Source organism: Nannospalax galili, unplaced genomic scaffold, assembly GCF_000622305.1.
Source record: "Nannospalax galili isolate Female #2095 unplaced genomic scaffold, S.galili_v1.0 scaffold702, whole genome shotgun sequence".
Lineage (NCBI taxonomy): Eukaryota > Metazoa > Chordata > Mammalia > Rodentia > Spalacidae > Nannospalax > Nannospalax galili.
In genome coordinates, this window is record NW_008348657.1 from 1,341,878 (window position 1) to 1,364,700 (window position 22,823).

At 46.0% G+C, this 22,823-nt stretch overlaps 1 protein-coding gene across 1 annotated transcript in view; it reads left to right on the forward strand.

The window, feature by feature from the left end:
• Capn9 (calpain 9) overlaps positions 1–22,823 on the forward strand; it is a 48,228-nt gene that overhangs the window by 14,167 nt on the left and 11,238 nt on the right. The window contains exons 6-14 of the mRNA XM_008845786.3: positions 490–573; positions 3,992–4,077; positions 6,447–6,524; positions 6,765–6,925; positions 9,244–9,401; positions 9,542–9,750; positions 13,958–13,994; positions 16,493–16,573; positions 18,531–18,588. Of these exons, the coding sequence (XP_008844008.1) occupies positions 490–573; positions 3,992–4,077; positions 6,447–6,524; positions 6,765–6,925; positions 9,244–9,401; positions 9,542–9,750; positions 13,958–13,994; positions 16,493–16,573; positions 18,531–18,588 (952 nt within the window). The remainder of the gene's footprint in view (positions 1–489; positions 574–3,991; positions 4,078–6,446; positions 6,525–6,764; positions 6,926–9,243; positions 9,402–9,541; positions 9,751–13,957; positions 13,995–16,492; positions 16,574–18,530; positions 18,589–22,823) is intronic.

Here is a 22,823-nt window from a genome sequence, read left to right on the forward strand (position 1 = left end):
CTATTTTTGAAATCTATTCAATTTTTCTCTTTCTTCTTAGATTAACTATAAGGATCTATTTTTTTTTTGTGTAGACAGATTATCCACTTTCTCTGCGGGTTCATATTTTGACCAAGACATGTGTCACCTAGGTGGGCCTCTCCCATATGTGACTGTGACTATCCTTCACTAAACTGTGTGACTGGGGTGGCCAGTTTCTTTCTGTGTCGGGGCAGAAGAGTAAGCTCATTGCTAGGTATGGAGTCTCCACCATGGAAGAGACTGGTCTTGTGTATCTCTGGTGAACATCTTAGTGATCCTGCACCTCAGTATCTACAGATTACATACATGACTGCTCTTCGGGGAGCTGAGGACTGGGATGCACTAGGCCAGGCATGGGACTGTGGCTAAGGCTGGTGCTGGCCTGGAGGGGGCTAGTCTGGATCGAGGCTGGCCTGGAGGGGGACTGGCTTAGATGATGAGTTTGACACCGTACTTCCTCTGCTCTAGATCCAAAATGCCACTGAATCTGAAGCCCGGACGCCTTTTGGTCTTATTAAGGGTCATGCCTATACTGTGACGGGGCTCGATCAGGTAGGGGCAGGGCACCCTGTTGGGGAGCAGGGTAGGGGAAAAAGTATAACCCTGGTCCTTAAATACAGAGGATGCCGCATCCAATACCGTCAGCTGGGATGGGAAGCAACGAACAGGAACCAGAGAGCAGGCAGGTGACCCCACACACCAAGCTTGACTTGTGGAGACAGCACCTGGTCTTCCTTGCATTTTATGTTTGTAAATTAATTCTTTCCCAATTCCATAGCTGTCCTATACAACCGGGGTTCTGCAAGAAACAGAGCCACCACAAGAATATACCTATATGCATACACATATATGCTCCTTTATATGTATCTATATTCATTATTTATATGCACACATATCCATAGTCACTTTACAGATATACATCTGAATTCTGAAAATATATATGCCTATTCCTTACATATACATATACATACATATATGTATACATATTCATTTCTCTCTAAACATATTTGAATTATGACACATGTATATTTGTTTTATATACACATATAAGCATGTGAATTATGCATACACACATATATGCATGTTAATTATGTATATATACATATATATGCATTTTATCTATAAACATATATGAATTGTGTATAGGGGTACAAATGTATATTCATCATGTAAATGCATACACATACGCATATTCACTATACATGTGTTGGGATTTGCCTATAGGATTGTGAACACCAAGGGTGACTCCTGCTATACGGAGGCTGTGGGAATACCTGTGCATCCCTGTGCATCCCTTCTAGGCGGAGTGTGAAGGAAGGCCCATGGCCAAAGAGTCAGCGGTGAGATTCCCAGTGCCCAGGAAGGAGAGCCAGGTCAGAGAGCAGACAGCACAGTGAGGTCCCCCCCGCCCCCCCGCCTTGTTACCCTGCTCTACCCTTCAGCATCGAGAATGGCCCCACACTGGCAGGCAGGCTGCTTTGCCAAGTCAATTTAAATTTAATCTGACACAGAAATGTCCTCAAACACAACCAGACTAACCTTGAAGCAAATATCTGAATGGACCATGGCCCAGTCAAGTTGACACACAAAATTGACCATCATGAGTCCTGCTCTCAGCAGCTGTAGTCCAATATGGATCTGATCCCCAGGCACCCAGGGCCCACACAGAACACCTTAACGTCTAAGGAGTGGCTAGCTTGGAGGACAGACCTAAATGGAAGAGAGGAGAGAACAGGGCAAAGGAGACAAGACACCAGGGGCTCCATCCCTCAGGAAAGCCTATGCTGTGCCCCATCGCCCTCTGGATGCATGTCCAGGGTGGTCTATAGAAGACACAAACACCTTTGACCTCCTCTTTTCACAGCAATGTTTTAGTAGTGCATGTCTAGTGTGTGAGGAACAAAGAGGGCGGAGAAGGGTGTGTCAAGCCCCCCCACCCCACCCCATGCAGCTGTGTGCCTCTGTGAGATGCAAGTGGGGCCTGGGATTCTTCAGAGCATTAGCCACTGGCCTTGGTTCCTGTGTCCATCCTGTCATGCATGCTGGGACACCTGCTCACCTGAGTAGGCAGGTGGTTTTTAGGTCAATCTTCCAGCTATCAGTGCTTGCTGATTTGGAACCTGAGGCTTATGACAAGGGTTGACTTGTATGATTACAAAGCTGTGAGCTCCTAAATGCTGAACTCACAGGATTTGAACTGTTTTGTTTTGTGTGAGACTGGGTCTCGAGTATCCTAGGCTGGCTTCAAACTTGTTATATAGCCAAGGCTGGCCTTGAACTCCTGATCCTCCTGCCTCCCTGACCTGATCACTGAGATTATGAGATTACAGGTATGTGACATCACATCTGGTTTATGTGGTGCTGGAGATCAAACCCAGGGCTTAATGTTGGGCAAGCACTCTACCAACTAAGTTATTGCTAGCCCACATGAATTGTTCTCACATGTCACAATACAGCTCATGCCCAGCATGGGAAGAGAAACTGATAGCTAGGGATTCTGGCTAGTTTATAAACACCAGCTCACTCCTAAAACCTTTCTCAATACTTCCTTGTTCTACCCAGAGCTCAGGCATGCCTGACCTGTCTCCTACTACTGGCTCAAGGCAACTAACACCAACACCAAGAATCTTCTTTTGAGCAAATTGGGAGAAGGAGGATGTAGAAGACAGAACCCTCCATTGCAGCTACTTAAATTCCCAGCATGTGGGATTGATTTCACACTAATTACCCACCAGGAGCAGGTGGTGGCTCCATGAACACATCCTCTGTGTGGATGCTGAGGGGACACACACACAGCTGGGACCTGGGACTTTCAGGGACCCTAGCTTAGAGGAAAACTCATTCATTGGAGATGGATCACTTTCTTAGTACCTAGATTCGTTTCCCAGTTCCGTCATGCCTATGCCACACAGGTTGGTTTAATATCACTGGTGATTCTGCCAAGTAGTGTCAGTAGGAAAGTATTTTCAGTTAGAAAGTTCCAAAGGATGAGTGTGGGCTAGAAAGATGGCTCAGCCAGTAAGAGCACTTGCTGCACAAACCTGACAACTTGAGTTCAATCCTCAGGATCCCACTGTGGAAGGAGATAAACAATTCCCAAAAGTTGTCCTCTGACCTTCACATGTGGACCATGGTATACTTGTGTACCCCCTGCCCCCACAGGTATACATATCATACCGCATACTAGTGGTAAAGTAAATAAAAATTTAAAAGAACAGATGAGCTAGCTGGAGGTAGTACTGCACACATGTAATCCCAGCACTTGGGAAGCTAAGGCCAGTCTGAGCTACACAGCAACTTTGAGGTGAGCCTGAGCTACATAATGAAACCCTGTCTTGAAAGAAAATTAATTTGGGTGCTGGAGAGATGGCTCAGTGGTTAAGAACACTGGCTGCTGTTACAGAGGACTGGGGTTCCATTCCCAGCACCCACATGGCAGCTAATAACCATCCATTAAATCCAGTTCCAGGGATCTGATGCCCTCTTCTGGCCTCTATGGGCATTGCATACATAGGTGCACTTACATACATGCAGGCCAAATACTCAGGAATATAAAATAAAAATAAATTTAAAAAAACTTTTTGGGGTTGGGGATTTAGCTCAGTGGTAGAGCACTTGCCTAGCAAGCGCAAGACCCTGGGTTCAGTCCTCAGCTCCAAAAAAAAAAAAAATAACAAAAAGCTTTTTACAGAAAAGTTTTATAGCAGGCCTGATGGTAAGGCCTGTAATCCCAGTACTTGGGAAGCTGAGGCAAGAGGATGGCAAATTTGAGGTCAGTATAGAGTGAAACCCTGTCTCAGAAAAACAAGGGGTACAAAGGAAGATAGGAGTTTGTGCACATCTTCAGTATGTTTACCCCAAGAGCTTGGGTGACGTCAGCCTTGGCAGAGATAGACCCCAGGTCTCACCGGAGGCTGGAGTCAACCTCAGGCTCATCAGCCCACATGTCCTTGATGCTTTTCCCTTTCAGGTAAACTTCCAAGGCCGGAGTGTCCAGCTCATTCGAGTTCGAAACCCTTGGGGCCAGGTGGAATGGAATGGGCCATGGAGTGACAGGTCAGTGGCTCTGTCCCTTCTCTGTGCCAGCTTTCAGGCACATTGACCTGGCTGGCCTGTGCAGATCCATGAAGGACTGGCTTGTGCCCAGACCTCCCTGTCCTGCCTCTGCCTATCGGCTTCCTCCCTTCAAGCCTTAGGCACCTGTGGTCAAATGATCTTCAAGAAACAACTCTCACTTGAAGGCTTCTTCACTTTCATGTGATTGGATTTGTCGATGAACATGTTACTGCCATGGGGATGTTTTATATCTCTGGGAAGGACCTTGACCCCAGTTAGCAGCAGTGATGTGTGTGTGTGTGTGTGTGTGAAAGTTTGTGCAGGACTGTATATAGCATACATGTGTGTATGTACTGTATAAGTATATGTGAGTGTGTTGTGTGACTGTATATGTATGTTATGTGTATATGTATGTGTGTTATGTTTATGCGTGTGAAAGTTTGTATATGATTACATGTAGTACATATCTGTGAGTATTATATATATATGAGTGTATGTGTATATATGTATGTGTGTTATATGCATGTGTATGTATGTGTGAATATTACGTATTTGTTATGTGCATATGTGTATATGTGCTGTGTGTATTGTGTATGTGTGTATGCATATGTGTGCATGTGTGTACATGTGTGTTATGTGCATGTGTGTATGTGTGTATACGTGATGGATCACTTGGGATTGAGCCACTTAGAAGAAACAGCTCAGTAAGCCAACAGCAGCCCTCAGTTCTCTCTTCTGTCCTGCTGGGCCTCCTCAGGTTCCCCCAGTCCTGCCTGGGTAAAGTCATTATCCATAGCACACAAATGGATCTGCCACATGGTCATAGTACACAGCAGAGGCAAAGAGAGTTGAATTGTGGCAACCCCCTTCACTTTCCATGGTTCCAATTGGCTATGGTCAACTGACATCTGAAAATATAGTATCAGATGGAAAATTCTAGAAATAATTCACAAATATTAATTGTCACACCATTCTGAGTGGTGTGACCAAATCTACACGTGTACATCACCTGCCTTGTGGACCATTGCAGTGTGTGTATTCAAGTGGTCATATTTTACTTAACAATGACCCTGAGTGAAAAAGCAGTGACAGTCGCCACTCAGTCAGGCCAGAGAAATCAGAAAATGTACCTTCAAGTGAAAAAGTGAACATTCTCAGCTTAAGGAAAGAAAAACATTGTAAGAGGAAGTTGTTAAGATCTACAGGATAATTAGATAGAAGATAGATATAGATAGATGATAGATAGATAGATGATAGATAGATAGATAGATAGATAGATGATAGATAGATAGATGATGGATAGATAGATAGATAGATAGATGCTAGATAGATGATAGAATAGATAGATGATAGATAGGTAGATAGATGATGATAGATAGATAGAGAGATAGATAGAGAGAGAGATAGAGAGATAGAGACATATGATCCTAGTAAAAATAAGGCATGATGGTGTGTACCTGTAACCCTATTGCTGGGGGGAAGGAGATGGGTAGATCCCTAGAGGATAGATGTTGAGTGGTTCATGGATAGATAATGGATGGATGGATGGATAGGTAGATGGATAGATGATGGATTAAAGGACAGAAGTATCGATGATAGATGAATATGTGGATGGGTGAGTGGGTAGATGGTTGATGAACAGATGATGGATGGAGGATACATGGATGATAGATAATAGATTATATAGATGATAGATAATTGATTGGTAACACATTCACAACCTTTGTTGCAGTGTTGGCTCTGACTTCTTACTTTAGTATTAGCCATTGCTGCTAAACACTTATTGAGTCTGTTTGCAAACTGAATTTCATCATTGGTGTGTATAGACATACATAAGGATGTCCTCATGGTTTAGCATCTCCTGGGGAACCCACCCAGGGTTAGGGGGACCACTGGGTTAGGAGACAACTGGGGAATCACAACACATACACTGAGTCTGGAACATCAAGCTCAAGCCTGCGAGAATGTGGGCATTTCTCTTCAGTAACTAGAGCCCTCCTCTCTACCTGAGCCCTCCTGGTGAGGTCACATAAAGGGGCATTGGTACTTCAAATATCAACCACAGGCAACCAAAGACATTAGAAGCACTTGCATAGTGTCAGTTTATAAACGGGAATAGCTTCTGCTTGCCCTAGGCCACCGGTAGACTGAAGGCTAGAGCCCTTAATTGGGTACCCTCTGCAGCTGAGCTCCAGTGTTCAGTTCCCTGTCACAGTCCCATGATGATCTAAGTGATCCTGGCCACTCCATGCTGGAGCTAATGTAGAACTGGCCTCATTTCCCTGGGCCTAATGAGCCTTGCTGAACAGGATGTGATTCCCCACGTGATGCATGACTCACTTGGCTGAACTGTGGCTGTGTTCTCTCAGCTCTCCTGAGTGGCGCTCTGTGAATCTGGAGGAGCAGAAGCGACTGGGTCACACTGCTCTGGATGATGGGGAGTTCTGGTACAGTGTCTTTTCCATTCCTTCACTAATGCATGCAAGTGGGGTGCACAAGGCCAGGAGGCACCCTCCTCCCTCCCCCTCTCCCTTCCTCTTCCCTCCCACTTCACTTCCTCCCTCCCTCCACCTGGGAGGGACCTGTGGGCCTCCCCCTCCCCAGGAAGAGAGTTAGGTAGTTGAATGCACAGACAGTTGGGGCCATCACCATCAGCCTCCCATGTCTGTCTCCCCTGCCTGTCTCAGGATGGCGTTTGAGGACTTCAAGGCCCATTTCGACAAGGTGGAGATCTGCAACCTCACACCTGATGCCCTAGAGGACAGTGCCCTTCACAGGTGGGAGGTGACTGTCCATCAAGGGAGCTGGGTTCGAGGCTCCACAGCTGGTGGATGCCGCAACTTCCTAGGTAGGTGGCCTCCTCTTAGCAGACAGCTGGTAAGAGACGTGCAGGGAAACTCGGTGTTGGAAGGTTCAAGTAGCAGAATCATAAGCCATACCAGGTTAGCAGTTATTCTAATTTCATTCTGTTGCCTTGATAAAACACTCCAACCAAAAGCAACTTGGGGAGAAAAGAGTATATTTGGCTTACATGTCCAGTTCACAGTCCATCATTGAAGGAAGTTGGGGCAGTAACTGAAGCAGAACCATGGAGGATGCTGCTTGCTGTTCCGCTTACAGGCTCATGCCTAGCTAATTTATTTTTATTTTTATTTTTTTTGGTCTTTTTGAGACAGGGTCTCTCTCTAGCTCCAGCTGGCCTAAAATTCACTATGTAGATCAGGCTGGCCTCGAAATCACAGAGAGCCACCTGCCTCTGCATCCCCAGTGCTGGGATTAAAGGCATATGCCAGCACGCCCAGCTCCTAACTTATATAGGCGCTTATATAGCCCAGGACTAACCTCCCCCAACTCCCTGAGGAATGAGCTTACCCAGTGTGGGCTGAGTCCTCCTACATCAATTGAAAATCAAAACAATTGCTGGGCATGGTAGCACACACCTTTAATCTCAGCACTCTGGAAGGCAGAGGTAGGTGGATCTCTGTGATATCAAAGCCAGCCTGGTCTATATAGTGAGTTCAGGCTAGCTGGGGCTGCAGGGAGACCACGTCTCAAAAAGACAAATAAGCAAACAATCAAAACAACTCCCAACCGACATGTCCGTAGGCCAATCTGATCTCAACAGTCCTTCAATAGAGGCTTTCCTCTAGATGAGTGCTAGGCTGGGTAAAGTAAAGCTAACTGAGGTAAAGAGGACCTACTTACTGCCCAACAGAACTGAAAAGATCATAGAAGTGGGGCAGGCTTCAGGCACGGTTCTATCAGGATTCTGGCTCCACACGTTTGTAACACTGGGCTCCCCTCTTTCCTGGGTGGACTGCTTCCTTTGTCCAGATTCTTTATAAGCAGAGGCCTTCCTCGGCCCTCATCCACACACACAGTAAGAGTGCCTACAGACCAGCAAACAAAAGTCTTTCATGCCCCACCCCCCACCCCCCACCCTGCCAAGTGGAAATTCCCTGAGCCAGTATTGCTTGGCGAAAACTGTGAGCTTCCTGACTTTGTCCAGACGATCTGAGGCAAAGGGGTAACATGAGCCAGAGCTCATGTCTGAGCAGGCGTGAGACAAACCCAGACAGAGTATCTATCAGGACAGGGACACCGGGAAGACAGCAAGGTCCCAAACTCCCCTCTAAAACTTTGAAAGAAAAAAATATAAAATGGGTAAACATCAGACCAGATCAGGGAAAGCAGCCTTTAAGAGATGTGTGAGCAATGGCTGAAAAGATGGAGGCAGTGTGAGGCAGGGGGCTTGGAATCCTTGCTGAGGGTAGTGGGAATCAGGGCAAGAGGGCTGAGGAGGGAAGGCAGAGGAGAAACCACTTTCTCAGGATTAGGAGCACACGGTAACAGTGAAGGGGAATGTGTCCTTTATGGGTTTGGTCTTGTAATTTATTTTCTTTGTGTGTATGTGAAAGTGAGTACGTATATGTATGTGCATGTGACATGTATGTGTGTATGCATATCCTTCTAGGATTTGTTTTGTAATTTGTCATTCTCTCTCTCTCCCCCCCCCGTGTGTGTGTATGTGTGTGTGTGTGTGTGTGTGTGTATGTGTGTGTGTGGTGTAGGCCAGAGGATAACCTCAGGCATCATTCCTCAAATATTATTTTATTTATTATTTTTATTTTTTGTATATGAGTGTACCACCTGCATGCATGTAAGTGCACCTGTGTCATGCCACACCCATGGAGGTCAGAAGAGGGCAATCGGATGCTCTGGAGCTGGAGTTATGGACAGTTGTTAGCTGCCATATAGGTGCTGGGAACCAAACCCTGGTCTTCTGAAGAGCAGCCAGTGCTCTTAACCTCTGAGCCATCTCTCCAGCCCCCTCACCTTGTTTTTCTGAGAGAGCGTGTCATTGGCTTAGAGCTTACTGAGTAAGCTAGGCTGGCCACCAGTGAGCTCAGGGATCTAGCTGTCTTCACCTTCCCAGCACTGGGATTACAAGTGAGTCCTGGGGATTGAACTCAGGTTGCCAGACGTAGCAGTAGCAGCAAGAATCTTTATCTACTGAGCCATTTTATTGTCCTATTTTTAAAAGTATAGGTTCTGGGGGATTGAACTCACGCCCTTATACTTACATAGCCAGCACCTTGCCATCACTCCAGCCCTAGTTTTGTATCTCTAAAGAAAGGACAGTAATCCAGACCCTTTAAATGGCAGATACCTTCTGGACCAACCCTCAGATAAAGCTGTCCCTGACTGAAAGGGCCGAGGGCCAGGACAGCTGCACCTTCCTAGCAGCCTTGATGCAGAAAGATCGCAGGAAACTCAAGAGATTTGGCACCAACATGCTGACCATCGGCTATGCCATTTACCAGGTAGGGCACGAGCAGCTCAATGTCCCTGCTCTGAATTCCTACTGCTTCTAGATTCTGTGCCTGTGATCAACAGCAGTCCTGAAACTGAGTGTGAAGACCCATGACCACACCTGCCTGGATACCCCTGCTTTTCTTTGCAGTGTCCAGACAAGGACGAACACCTGAGCAGGGACTTCTTCAGGTATCATGCCTCCCTGGCCAGAAGCAAGACATTCATCAACCTGAGAGAAGTCTCTGGCCGCTTTCAGCTGCCCCCAGGGGACTACATCCTGATTCCCAGCACCTTTGAGCCACACCAGGAGGCTGACTTCTGCCTGAGAATCTTCTCCGAGAAGAAAGTTGTTACCTGGTGAGGATTGGGAATCTCAGAGCCCTTCTTCCTCAATGTGCCCTGCATGTTGAGGCCACTGAGGGCTGGTGGAGTGGGGACTCCATCGTCCCCTCCTATCACCTGCCCAGGAGACACTGCAAAGCAGTCTGCATCCCCTGAGCTCTGTGTGTCCCTTCTCAGGCATGCCAATGACAACCTGCCTGCTCCTGGGCTATGCTCACCAGACCTCCTGGGTAGCCTTTCATTTCTCAGACCTTATTTCCAAGAAGCTTCTAGAGTGGGAGTCTCTTTCGGGATACTAATTTATGTGCATGACAGTGGGAGTGACTCTTGGAGTTTCCAAAATAACATGTTTTTTCAGCTCCAGTTTACACAAACACTGGTGAGCCTTGTCTGCCCCCAGGTGTCTAAACATAAGAGTTGCTTTTTTAAAAATTAGTTAACTCTGTGGCTAGTATTTCCCACCATTGCCATTCGGTGGCTGTGTGGCAGGGGGAAAATGGCTCATGATACAAGAAATCATTTATTCCTTCAGGGAAGACAGTCTAGAAAACACCACATACAGCCCAGAAATGACCAAGGTGCACAGAGCTATCTAGAGGGAGTTTCTTCCATCTTCTAGCTTATAGTTCATCATTCAGGGAAGCCGGGGTAGGAACCTGGAGACAGGAGCTGAAGCACAAACTACAGAGGAATGCTGCTTACTGGCTTGCTCCTCTGGCCTGTGCTCAGTCTGCTTTGTTATACAACCCAGAATCCCCTGCCCAAGGGTAGCACCACCCACAATGGGCTGGGCTCCCACATAACTCAATAATCAAGAAAAAGCCTCACAGACATTCCCAAAGGCCAGTTCAATATAGGACATTCCTGGACTGAGGTTCCCGCTTCCCAGCTGTGTCAAGTTGACAACTGAAGCTTTCTGGCACACTGTAGTCCTTTTCTTGACCAATAGAAGCAATGGGGTCTTTACTGTTTCTCTAGTGCTTTCCTAGATACTTCAGATACTAATACAAGTTGAGGATGTATTTTCCAGTATCTGTTTTGACAAAGCAACCATATAAGGTCCTCAGTTAACCTAATCAACATAATCTCTCACACACATGCCCAGAGGTTAGTCTAAGTGATCCCAGATCCTGTCAGGTTGACAATAATACTAACCATCACAGTCACCCTTAACATTGACTGTATTGCCTTTTAGCTTTTTAGTTCTTGTGTTAGTTACTTCTCTCACTGCTATGACAAAATACCTGAAAAAAACAACAATTTAAGGAAGGAAGGGTTTATTTTGGCTCACTAGCTGGAGGGTACAGAAGGTGTAGCCTGAGGCAGCTGGTCACATCCCATCCACAGTCAGGAAGCAGGGAGGGATGAATGCTGGTGCTCAGCTCACTGCCTCCTTTTCATTCAGTCCAGGATCCCAGCCCATGAGATGGTGCTGCCCACATTCAGAGTGGGTCTTCCCACTTCAATTAAACCCCTCTGGAAATTCCCTTATAGGCACACCCAGAGGTGTGTCTCCTAGGTTATTCCAAATCCAATCAAGTTGACAATGAAAAGGAACTAGCAGTTACTCTCTGAATATTTCAGGTTCCAATCTCTGTATCTCTTCAAATGCTTCTAGCCTCAATGAAGCTGGTGTGATCTGACTCTTTCTGCCGATGTATCCAAATACTATGGGTCCCCAGTACATACATAGCAAAGTTAACATGTCCCCATCACTTCCTTGGTTTTCCCAAACACAGGCCCACGAGCACACAGCCCTCAATGGAAAAAGGATTTACCCTGTGGGAAGGGGTACCACTGAGCTATGCCACATTATGGTTGTGCCTGAATGAAGACAGCCAGACACCTTGGTGTCAGTTAGAACCAAGAGTGAGCCAGATCTGTTCTGAGAATTTGTTCCTTCAGATTTCTCTTAGAACTGTTCTCTTGAACAGAAGGACTTTCTCTCTCTCTACTACATCTATCATCACCTGGGAAAAGAGGAATTGGTCTTACCAGTGGATTTCCCCTCTTCTGACCCCTACTAACCCAGAACAGCACATACAACCACAGATGTCACCAATCTAATCCCACCTGTTGTTTGCAATATAAGTGGAATAATTTATTGCTTTCAACATTGTGTTCTGCTTTTAGCACTTGATATTTTCACAACATACACAACACATACACTATTCTGGGTAAGGGGCAAGAAAGGGTCATGAGGGACTAAAGATATATGTTTAGGTTACAAGAGGAGACTGAGGCCTAGTGAAATTCTTTACATTATAAACAAGCTGAGATAGTATTAAATGATCTCAAAACACAATATTTGGTTACAAGGTTAGGTAGGATTCTATTTGCAACAGAAAGTATTCCCAGAAGTCATTCCCACAGAGGGACAAGAGTGTGATACATAAGGGTGACTTGTTGTTGTGGGCTGATTTTTGCTATCAGATATTGAACACAGGGCCTTGAACATACTGGACAAGTGCTCTTCCACTGAGGGACATTCCCAGGTTCCCCTTTTTTTTTTTTAAATTTTGAGAAAGGATCTCAAAGTTTCCCAGACTGACCTTGAACTATTCTGTAGCCCCAACAAGCCCTGAGCTCTTGGTCTTCCTGCTTCAGCCCCTCAAGCAGCTGGGAAGACAGACGCTTGCCACTTGTTTCTTGTTTTTGAGACAAGGTCTTGCTATGTAGCCCATGCTGGCCTTGCAATACCTCAGCCTCAGCCTCCCAAAGGCAAGGACTACAGTATGTGCCACCATGCCCAGCTCAAGGGCAGGTTTTTGAGTCTACCCAATTCTGTAATTATTTTATTTTATTTTACAAAGAGACCTTGAGCTGCAGAGATAGCGCAGTAGTTAAGAGCACAGACTACTCTTATGGAAGACCCAGGTTCGATGCCCAACACCCACATGGTGACTAACAACCATCTGTAACTCCAGTTCCAGGGGAATTTGATGCTGGACTTCTGCAGGCATTGCATGACATGGGTGCACTTACATATGTGCAGTCAATACACTCATATAAATAAAATAAAAATAATAAATTAAAAAAATAAAAAGAGCAGAGGCAGGTGGATCTCTGTGAGATCGAGGCCAGCCTGGTCTACAAAAAGACCAATAAATAAATAAATAAATAAATGCCTTAAATTTGTATTAGCATATATTAATTATACATAACAATGTATAATGACTTTTCATAAATGCACATAATGTATTATGATCATAATCACCCCATTACTGTCTCTTGTCCCCTTCCCCATCCCACTGATCTCCTTCTTCTGTCCAGCTAGTCTCCTTCTGCTTTCATGTCTTTATTCTGTATGTACATAATTCAGTGATTTTCATCACGGTTATTTACAGGAGCACAGTCAACTTACCCATGGCTACACCAGTGAAGAAAATGTCTCTCTCTCCCCACAACAACCATTAATTGTCTATAGATCCTGGGGGTGGGAGGCAGTTGTAAGACCCTTCCTACTAGCAACCATTAACTACCTATAAATCCTCAGGGGACGGGGGTAGGGCCTCGTGAGCACCTCACCCTTCCATGACAGATGCTGGCAGGCCCAATCTTGTACAGATTCTGTGCAGGTAATCACAGCTGCTGTGAGTTCAAGAGCACAACAGCCACGTCACGTCTAGAAGGCAGCATTCCATACCACTGCACCCCTTTCTTCAGCTCTTACATTCTTTCTACTCCCTCTTCCGTGATGTTCCCTGCGCCTTGGAGGGGGCGACATAGATGTTCCATTTAGGGCTGAGCACTCAACAGTCACCCATTCTCAGCTCTCCAACCACTTGTGCTGACTCTGTACTATTTTTGTTTCCCACCCCCTTGTGCTCAACTCTTGATGGTCTCTGGTCTCTGACAAAGTGTGTCTCCTCTGGAGACAAAGCTTATGTATGGTGTGTGTGTAGTGGAGCTGCTGCTCTCTTGGGGTTCTCCAAGGCCCCACCCTTCTGCAGGTCTCTTCAGAGCCCTTGTCACGGTGCCTCGGGAAAACGGGGAAAACTTGTTTTCATACAATTTTTTTCCAAGTTTTCCTTGAATGAGAACTGTCCTTGTTTCTCTCCCACTTGATGGCATGCTGGGCAGGGTTGAGAGGCTGGGGTGAGGTGTTGGTGCAGGGGTTCTGTCAATCCTGTGAGATGTAATGACACTGAACTCGAAGGGCTCCAATGGGCCCCATGAGCTGCAAGTCCACAGCTGAGACAGTGCGTTTTCTGTCCTGCAGGGACCTGGATGAGAGTCTAGATGTCAACCTTCCTGAGGTGAGTCCTCTGAAGTTCCTGGGGAGAATGGAGTTAAGCTGAAGTTTCCCAAACCCTTCTTCCTAACCATAGTGCCTCTTAAAAACCAAGTTCAGGGCTGGGCATGGTGGCGCATGCCTTTAATCCCAGCACTCGGGAGGCAGAGGCAGGTGGATCTCTGTGAGTTCAAGGCCAACCTGGTCTACATAGTGAGTTCCAGGACAGCTGGGGCTACAGGAAGACCCTGCCTCAAAAACAACAACAACAACAACAACAACAACAACAAAACAAGTTCAGAGAGCTGGAGAGATGGTTCAGGGGTTAAGAGCACTGGCTGTTCTTACAAAGGACCCAGGTTCAATTCCTAGCACCCATGTGACAGCTAACAACCATCTGTAACTAACCTCCGTGGGCATTGCAAGACATGGGTGCACTTACATACATGCAGGCAATATACTCATACACACAAAATAAAAATAATAAATAAAGTATATTTTTAAAAAAATCAAGTTCAGGAGATGGTTGCTTGCAATCAGGTACGCCCTAGCTGATTGTAAGCCTGGAGGACAGGGTTGTAGTTTCTAGTCCCTCACAACCCCATGAGACTAGGTAGGGCCAGGTGAATGCTTACTGATAAAGTTCTGCTGGGCACTTTCTCTCTCTGGGCTTCCTCCTCCACCTGGGAGACCCCTGCTGCTTATGAAGAGGGTGAAATATCTTGTTTTTTTTTTAAAAAAAAACTTTATTATTTTTTAGTTTATGTGTGAGTGTACTGCCTACATATATGTCTAAGTGTACCCATGTAGGCCAATGTCTGAGGAGGTCAGACGAGGATGTTGAATCCCCCTGGAACTGGAGTGATGGATGGTTGTTAGCTGCCATGTGGGTGCTGGAAATCAAATCTGGGTCCTCTGCAAAAGCAGCTGGTGCTCTTAACTGCTGAGCCATCTCTCCAGCCCCAGAGGGTGAAAATCTTCAAAATTCTTTATTTAAGGAAATAATCAAAGCCAGGCGTGGTATAGCATACTACGATCCCAGCACTTGGGAAGTGGAGGCATGAGGACCAGGAATTCAAGGTAAATGTTGGGTATAGACTGAACTTAAGGTTAGTCTTGGATGCATGAAACTCTGTCTCAAAATACTGAGAGAAAGAGAGTGAGAGAAGAGAGAGAGAGAGAGAGAGAGAGAGAAAATAAGGAAGAAAGGAAAGAAGAAAAAAAAGTGAAGCAAGTAAATCTTTTTCTATTGACTCAGGGAACACAGACTTCATGGTGGGGTCTGTGAGACCTTTAATATATATCTAAAGGGGGCTGGCGAGATGGCTCACTGGTTAAGAGCATTGGCTATATTTCCAGAAGACCCAGGTTCAGTTCCCAGTACCCGTATGGCAGCTCACATCTGTCTGTAACTGAACTCCAAGCTCCAGAGGATCTGATTCCCTCTTCTGGCCTTCATGGACATTGCATGAATGGGTACACTTACATACATGCAGGCAAAACACTCATACACATAAAATAAAAATAAATAAAAAGATGTATCTAAAGATCTATCTAAACATGTGCTAAGATGTAGGTCTACATGTCATATATATGACATGTGTCTACATGTCATATATATGACAAAAAAGTAGAAGGACAATTATTTGGGAAGAGGAAGGGGACTAGTGGGAGGGTACAGGACAGGCCAATGGAGGAATTAATAAAGTATATGGTATACATTAATAAAGTACATGATATGCTTAAATCAAATGTCATTATGAATATCTTCACTCTACATAATGATGTTGAATATACAGGGAGTGGGGGTGGGGCAATCTAAAGCTCCAGGGTAGCAGAAACCTGCTTTGGGAGGGAGCCTTCTCCTCTATGCTGCCCCCTAGGGCTACAGTTTATAAATGGGCAAAACCCACAAGAAAACAAACACCTAAAACTTATACTGAGCCCTTTGAGTGCAGCAGGCCCAGTGCTGGGTACTGGAAACAGACTCTTGCTCCAGAGGGTGACCCTCTATTAAGAGAGGTAATGGATGGAGGGAAGGGCAGGGAGGAGGGCTGGAGCATGGCAGCCTTGTGCCCAGCTGCCAGTCAGGTACCCTTAGCTTTCTTAACTGTGCTAAGTAAAACTTAGGTAGTCCCTCGTGGAGACAGAGCTTTTTGACCAACTAAAATGGGGCCATGCACGCTAAGCTTTGTGTTCCCATGCTTGCTCATCTACCTTGCAGCAGTCAGGAGATGACAGGTGAATCCCAGGCAGGCCAGTTCTGGTGTGTAACTGGGAAGCCCCTTGCTTTAACCCCCATGTGACCATCTCTGTAGTAGGCTGGTTTTGTGTGGTGTGTTTCCCACTCTTTTCTTTTGCATGTGGGAACTGAACCCAGAGTCTCATACATACTAGACAAGAGCGCTACTGGCTTTTCCCTCAGGGACAACCTCGTGTTCAGCCTGGGACTCTTTTTTTCCCTGCTGTTCTTTTCTGTGGGTCTTTTTGTGCCTGTAGTGTGAATTCCTTTGATACTTGCAGCCTCTGAAGCCGACTCCACCAGAGCAAGAGACAGAGGAGGAGCAGCAGTTCCGGGCCCTGTTTCAGCAAGTTGCTGGTGAGGTAGGATGCAAACTGCCCTAGTCCTCCCTTCCCATCCAGGGTGGGGGCCTGTTGTGGGTTCCCAGCAGAGGACTGACTGTGATCGTGAACTTGACAACAGCACCTCCACATGCCCTGGTGGGCTTGCTGCAATGTAAGGTTAGTTCTGGTCCCTGGAGGCCTGAGCCCCAGCTCACAGCAGTGCACCTCTCCTAACTTGTGACAGGATAAGGTGAGGATGAGGGTTAGGGCTCAAAGGAGTTCAGAACTAGCTCAGGAGCCTCTTACAGTAGATCAGAAGCATTAAAGGGCCAGTGACTCTGCCCCCAAATCATGGCCATTAAAATTTTCTCTGATTTCTACCATTCAGGGAGGTACTAGGCAGTATAAACCCAGGGCCCCAAAGGGAGTCCCTGAGCACAAAACGGTTTCATCCCTTAGCACCAGGGGTATCCAGGATTGGCAGACCAGGGTCACTGAGAAGCACAGAGCATCTGCCCATTTCCTATCCTTGGTCTTTCATCCCATTCCCAATGACCGCTCAGCTTTGTTATAGGGCCCCTGGCAATCCTGAGGGACAAGATAAGACTTCATCTGACTTCCTGCCACTGCTGAACTGGACACTGCCCTGTTCGGGGCCATAGTAAAAGACGTCAGACACTAGTGACTGTATAACCTTGCTCCATTCTCCTTGTCTAGGGCTCCTGGGTGACCTGGGTGATCCCAAACCTAGATGACAATATCTGATAGTGACATTGCAGCCACTGCTGTAAACAAGTTGGGCAGGGGATTCAGGTGGAGAAAGGGGGCCCTGTGCAACCACCACTCTCCAGGGCTGAACAAAGAAGAGTGTGGTAGGGGATGAGGCAGGGGCAAAATCCCAGAGTCAGATGCTCTCCCAAGGATTCTAGAGGTGATGGGTTGACCCAGCATGACTGCTATAGCCCTTGAACAAGTGCATGGGGCAGGGACAGAAGTCACCAAGGTAGAGAGAGAAAGCATTTGGAAGGGAAGGGAGGAACTAAACAGGAGATCCATCCAAATTATTAGTGGCAACAAACAAAAAAGTCCTATAAAGATTCCCTGCTCAAGCCTCATCCTGTTCTTTGCCCAGCCAACCAACTCCATGTCTCTTTCCCTGAGTCAGGGTAGCCATGTTCTGCAATGTGCTGAACGTCCCAAACACCTGCTCCCTAGACCCAGAGGCTTCAGTGGCAGAGAGGGCTGCACATGTTAAAATAACTCTGAAGGTGACTGTGTTCATTTGGGCTAGTTTAACATTTAGGTTACTGAATGCCCCACAGCAGAGCTATGCAAAACCTTCATGTGTATAAAACCACCTGGGAAGCTGGATGTGGTCATCCCAACACCAGAGAGGCTGGGATAAAAAGATTTTTAGTGAGCTCCAGGCTAGCATGGGCTACAGAGACCCTACCTAAAAACAACAGCAACAACAAAAACCCCACTAAGCCAAGACAAGCTAAACTAAAAAGTCCACCCAGGCTTCCTAGAACAGAAGGCTCCTCTTGCATGTCTCTAACTAGCTTCTGCTTCTTGGATGCTGGGGTTTTTAATTAGTGAACCCTGCCTGGGTTTTCTGGCTTGAATAGAGACCTCAATATATAATGCATTTCCAGCTTTCTGGGTACTGATCCCATAAGGAGGCTAGGAACTCACTGACTCTGCAAACTCCTTCTGACCCCTTAAGAGTCTTCAGGAAGCTTTTTGCAACAGTCCCAGAGAATCCTGAATCCTTGAGGGAGTGGGCAGTGCACCTTGCCCCATTTCCTGAGCCTCTCCAGGTTGGTATCTTTCCTGGGGTGGTCAGGCCTTCCCTGAGAAGCCAACGGGCTACAGCTATCATGGAGGTGGCACAGCATCCTTCACAGTGTCCCCACAGCATCTCCAGGGCCACTCTGTCCCAGCAGCCAAGTCAAGCTTAGAACTAGACCATAAGAAGCAACTGTCTCCACTACAGGACATGGAGGTGACTGCTGAAGAACTTGAATATGTTTTAAATGCCATCTTGCAAAAGAGTAAGTGCCACTCCTGGTGGGGACCCAGGGCTCCTATGGAGGGGACAAGTGATCACACTGCTAGTGTCCTTCCCCGGGCTCTGTACTTCAGGCTGGCTTCCCAGGGATGACCTCTGTGTAGACTATAGAAAGTTTTCATTGTTTATTCCCTGATAGCAGAAATGATATGGGCTTCTGGTAGTATGTTCTACAAACTGCAGAAAAGCCTGGTGACAAAAATCATCACACCTCACCACCCCTAAGTAACCACTGTCACTGTGCAAGTGTATGTATGTGTGAATATGTGTATGTGTGGATGCATGTATGCATGTGTGCATATGTATGTATGTGTGTGTTTGTGTCCGTGTGTGAAGGTACACATGCACATGTGTTCACCTGCATGTAGACAGCCTCAGGTGTTCTAAGATGCCATATGCCTTTTGTTTGTTTGCTTGTTTGAGGTGGTCTCTCATTGGCCCGAGACTCACCAAGTAAACTAGGCTGACTAGCCATCGAGTCCCAATGATCCTGTCTCCACCTCTGCAGTGCTAGGATTTCAAGTACAGGCCACTACTCCTGGCTTTTTACATGGGTTCAAGGGACCAACCTTAGGTCCTCATTGCAAGTCAAACACTTCACTGGCTGAGCTATCTTCCCAGTCCTTGTTTTTTATTTTTTAAGACAGGATCTTAGCAAGGATCTTACCCCATACTCACAGTCCCCTAGCCTCAGCATCCAGGCTAGACCTCAAACTCATGGTCCTCTAGCCTCGGTATCCTGAATGCTGGAATTCAGGCATGTGCCACTATAACTGGCTAACAGTGTTTATAGGGGTATGCTACTACCACCAGCTCACAGTGTTTTCAAGCTTATCTTGTATCATGTGTCTTGCTTAGTTTCTTTTTATGGCTGAGTAATATTCCATCATATGGCTATATCCATTTTGTGTCCCTTTTGTCCACTGATGGGAATTTGATACTAGTTTTGGGTGATTATGTGTCATGTTACTGGGAGCATTTGTGTGCATGTTTTTAAGTGAACGCATGCTTCCCTTTCCTTGTGCATATGACTGAGAGGATGGCTGAGCCATGTGGCAACAGTGTGTTTAATGTTTCAAGGAACTGCCTGACTTGTTTTGCAAAGTGATATTTTATGTTTTTACCAGCAGTGTCTGAATGCTTACATTTTTTCAGCAAGCTTTGGATTTCTGTTTTGTTTTGCTTTGCCTGAAACAGGGTCTCACTATGTAAGCCTGGCTGGTCTGTAACTTGCTATTCCACAGACCAGACTGGCCTCAAACTTGCCATGATTCTCCTCCCCCCTTAGTGTTGGGATTACATGTGTGCTCTGCCACTCAGTTCTTAGCAATTTTGAGCCCCGCCCACTTCACTTTTATGACCGTGTCATTAAAATGCACTTTAGAAGCACTGCTCCTAAGAGTGCTGTGTTGTGTGGTTACAGCCTAGTTCCCAGCTATAGTCTTCATGGGTCATTTGTACTTCTAAACCTCTGGTTGGGCTGGAGAGGTGACTCAATGGTGACAAATACTTCCTGCCTTGCAGAGGACCAGAGTTTGCTTCCAGCACCTACTTTTGGTGGCTCGCAACTTCCTATAGCTTCGGTTCCAAGGAATGTGATGCCCTCTTCTGGCCTCTGTGGGCACTGCACACATGGCACACACATATGAAAATAAAATAATTATTTAATAAACAGATTGATAATAAGAAAAAACATTGGGATTCTTAGCACTAAGGTAAACACATGAGAGAAATTTTCCATCACTAAGGTTTTCTGCACATATTGCAAATTTTGCTTCTGGAAGGCCAGCTCCTACCCTCTTGTCACCGGAGCTCTCTTAGGTCCCTTGCTCCTGGTGCCATCAGACAAACCATATAACACATCTTTATCTGAATTTTTCCTAGTTTATATCCTGGGTAGGGGAAATAGAGTAACTCATAAAGGCAAACACACAGCACCCAATTCCACTCTGTGGCTCAGTGGCTAGCCACTCTGCATTGCTTCCGCACCCCACCCACAGTCTCCTTAGCTTTTGCCCATGCCTTGTGGGCCCACAGTCTTGCCCCAGGTCAGTAAATGCCCCCTCTCACATCCACGTGGGTGAGACACTGGGGCCATTTTTCCACACCGCTCCTGCCAAGACGGTGCCAACGCTCCTCCCTTCTTGGCTAACTCTCCACAGCCAATTCTCCACAGCAGGCCCCGCCCCTCAGGGGAACAATTGCCCCTCGGGACACACTCCACCACTTCCTCCGGCTCTTACAATCTTTCTGCCAATCTTCTGCTAAGGTCCCTGAGCCTTGGAGGGGGTGACTGATGTAGGGCAGTCTCTCTTTGACTTCTTGGACCTCCCCATTATTCATCTTCAAGCTGTGGCCATTGATCTATCTCAGTGGTGTTTCTTCTACTATAAAGACAAATGGAAGGAAGTAGACACATCTAAACAAATATGAATGTAAATACAAATGCCTAGAGGACATCCCAGTAGGTGTACTATATTCACTAAACAGTATACTTGTAATGCGTTCCCCACTAGAGCCTGTAGCCTTTCTCAACACAGGGGGTTGGCCTGGTCTACAGCACCAGATGTGTGTTCCACCCCTAGGAGTGGGCCTTGCCCAATTAGAAGTTTTTCAGTTGTACATATGTTAGTCAAGCCATTATTGCACTTGCAGGCATTGCTTGGCATGTCCATAGTGCACAGCACGCAGGGTCTATTGTTGAGTAGAATCATAGGGGAACCTTTCTTCCCCAACCATCAGCATAGCACCTCCTGGTACTATGAATGTAATCCATCCAGTCGCATGGAGTTTTTGGCTTAGTCTCAGCTCCATCTCTTCTTCTCCTCCCATGTTCACATCATGCAGTGTCCTCAGCAACATGGCCTCACTGACCTTTCTAGTGTAGAACTGACATTAATGACAATAGCCTTGGTGAATTGGAGGACCTCTAGGATCTCTCTCTGACCAACAGCTCATAGGGGGCAGCCCATCCCTGGTGCTGTAGATTTTCTTAACAGTTGTATAGTTTGGGAGACTCTGTTTTTATGTTATTCAACCATAAAACTCCCAAGAGTCTTACAGCTACAGCTGGCCTTTGCTTCTTCAGGTATCTTTCAAATGGGTTTTACATCTGTAAAACACTCGAAGGAAGGTTAACATTATATATTAAATCAATCATAGACAAGGTCTCATACAGCATGGAAAGGTTTTATCCATGCGTATTAACTGTTTTCTCCATAGATCTTTGTTAAGTACCATAGTATGGTAAGAGGTATTAATTTGGTTAGTTCTTTACTATATTTAGTTATCCCTTTGGAGTCATTCACATTCTGGGGATCTTGCATGGAGTCTCTTTGTATCCTTTTATCTTCGATATACTTACAGGTGTTGGCTCCAGCTGCCTGACCCTGCACCAGGCTAAGGAGGCAGGGGGTTTCTCTTGTCCCTGCTATACCTGTTGATTCCCTAAGTCAGGCAGGCCCTGGGTCTGCCTCCTGACTGTAGCCATATCTGTCATCTCTCCATTGACCATACCTGGCTTCTGGGGGAGGCCTTGGTGGGAAAAACTGCCTCCACCCTTAGTATAACCTTTATCAGGAGAGAAACGCACCTTATTCAATCTTTGGGGATCCTTAACCACTCCTGGGACAATTTTTATCTTTTGAATGCCTTTTATAAACTGTTGTTCTGGTTTTAAAGCCTTCCAGAAACTCCTTAGTACCAAATTTAGTTTTCTATCATTGTTTTCTCTGGTAATTTGGGCTTGACATAAGTCTTGCCACATTTGTCTTCAAGTAACCCAAGTGGACCATTTTTTCTTTCTGGTCTTTTATCTCTTGTAGGGTGTTCTGTTATTCTAAAAACATGTTTTACCTGTTGGTCAGAATCATTTAGATCTGCTAAAGTCTCTCTCATGGTACAAAGATCCTGTCCCATTAAAGGGCTTAGCAAAACCATTAAAGCTCCATACCATTCTCAAAGTTTCAGTTGAATTAACCTTTCCATTATATCTCTGGTGAACACAGTCTTATCTGGCCCTGTGAACTGAGTATCATATACTGCTTTTCTCATACCTAGTTCTCTCAGTAATGCGTGTCCCTCCTTTATAGTCCTCTAGCCCCTGCTAATCATGTTAGTCTCCCTTGACAACCATGATACATGGTGACAACCATGTATCTTTAATGCCTTCTACCAGCCATCCCATTAAGGAGTGATCCCCCTGCATTGGCCTAGGTT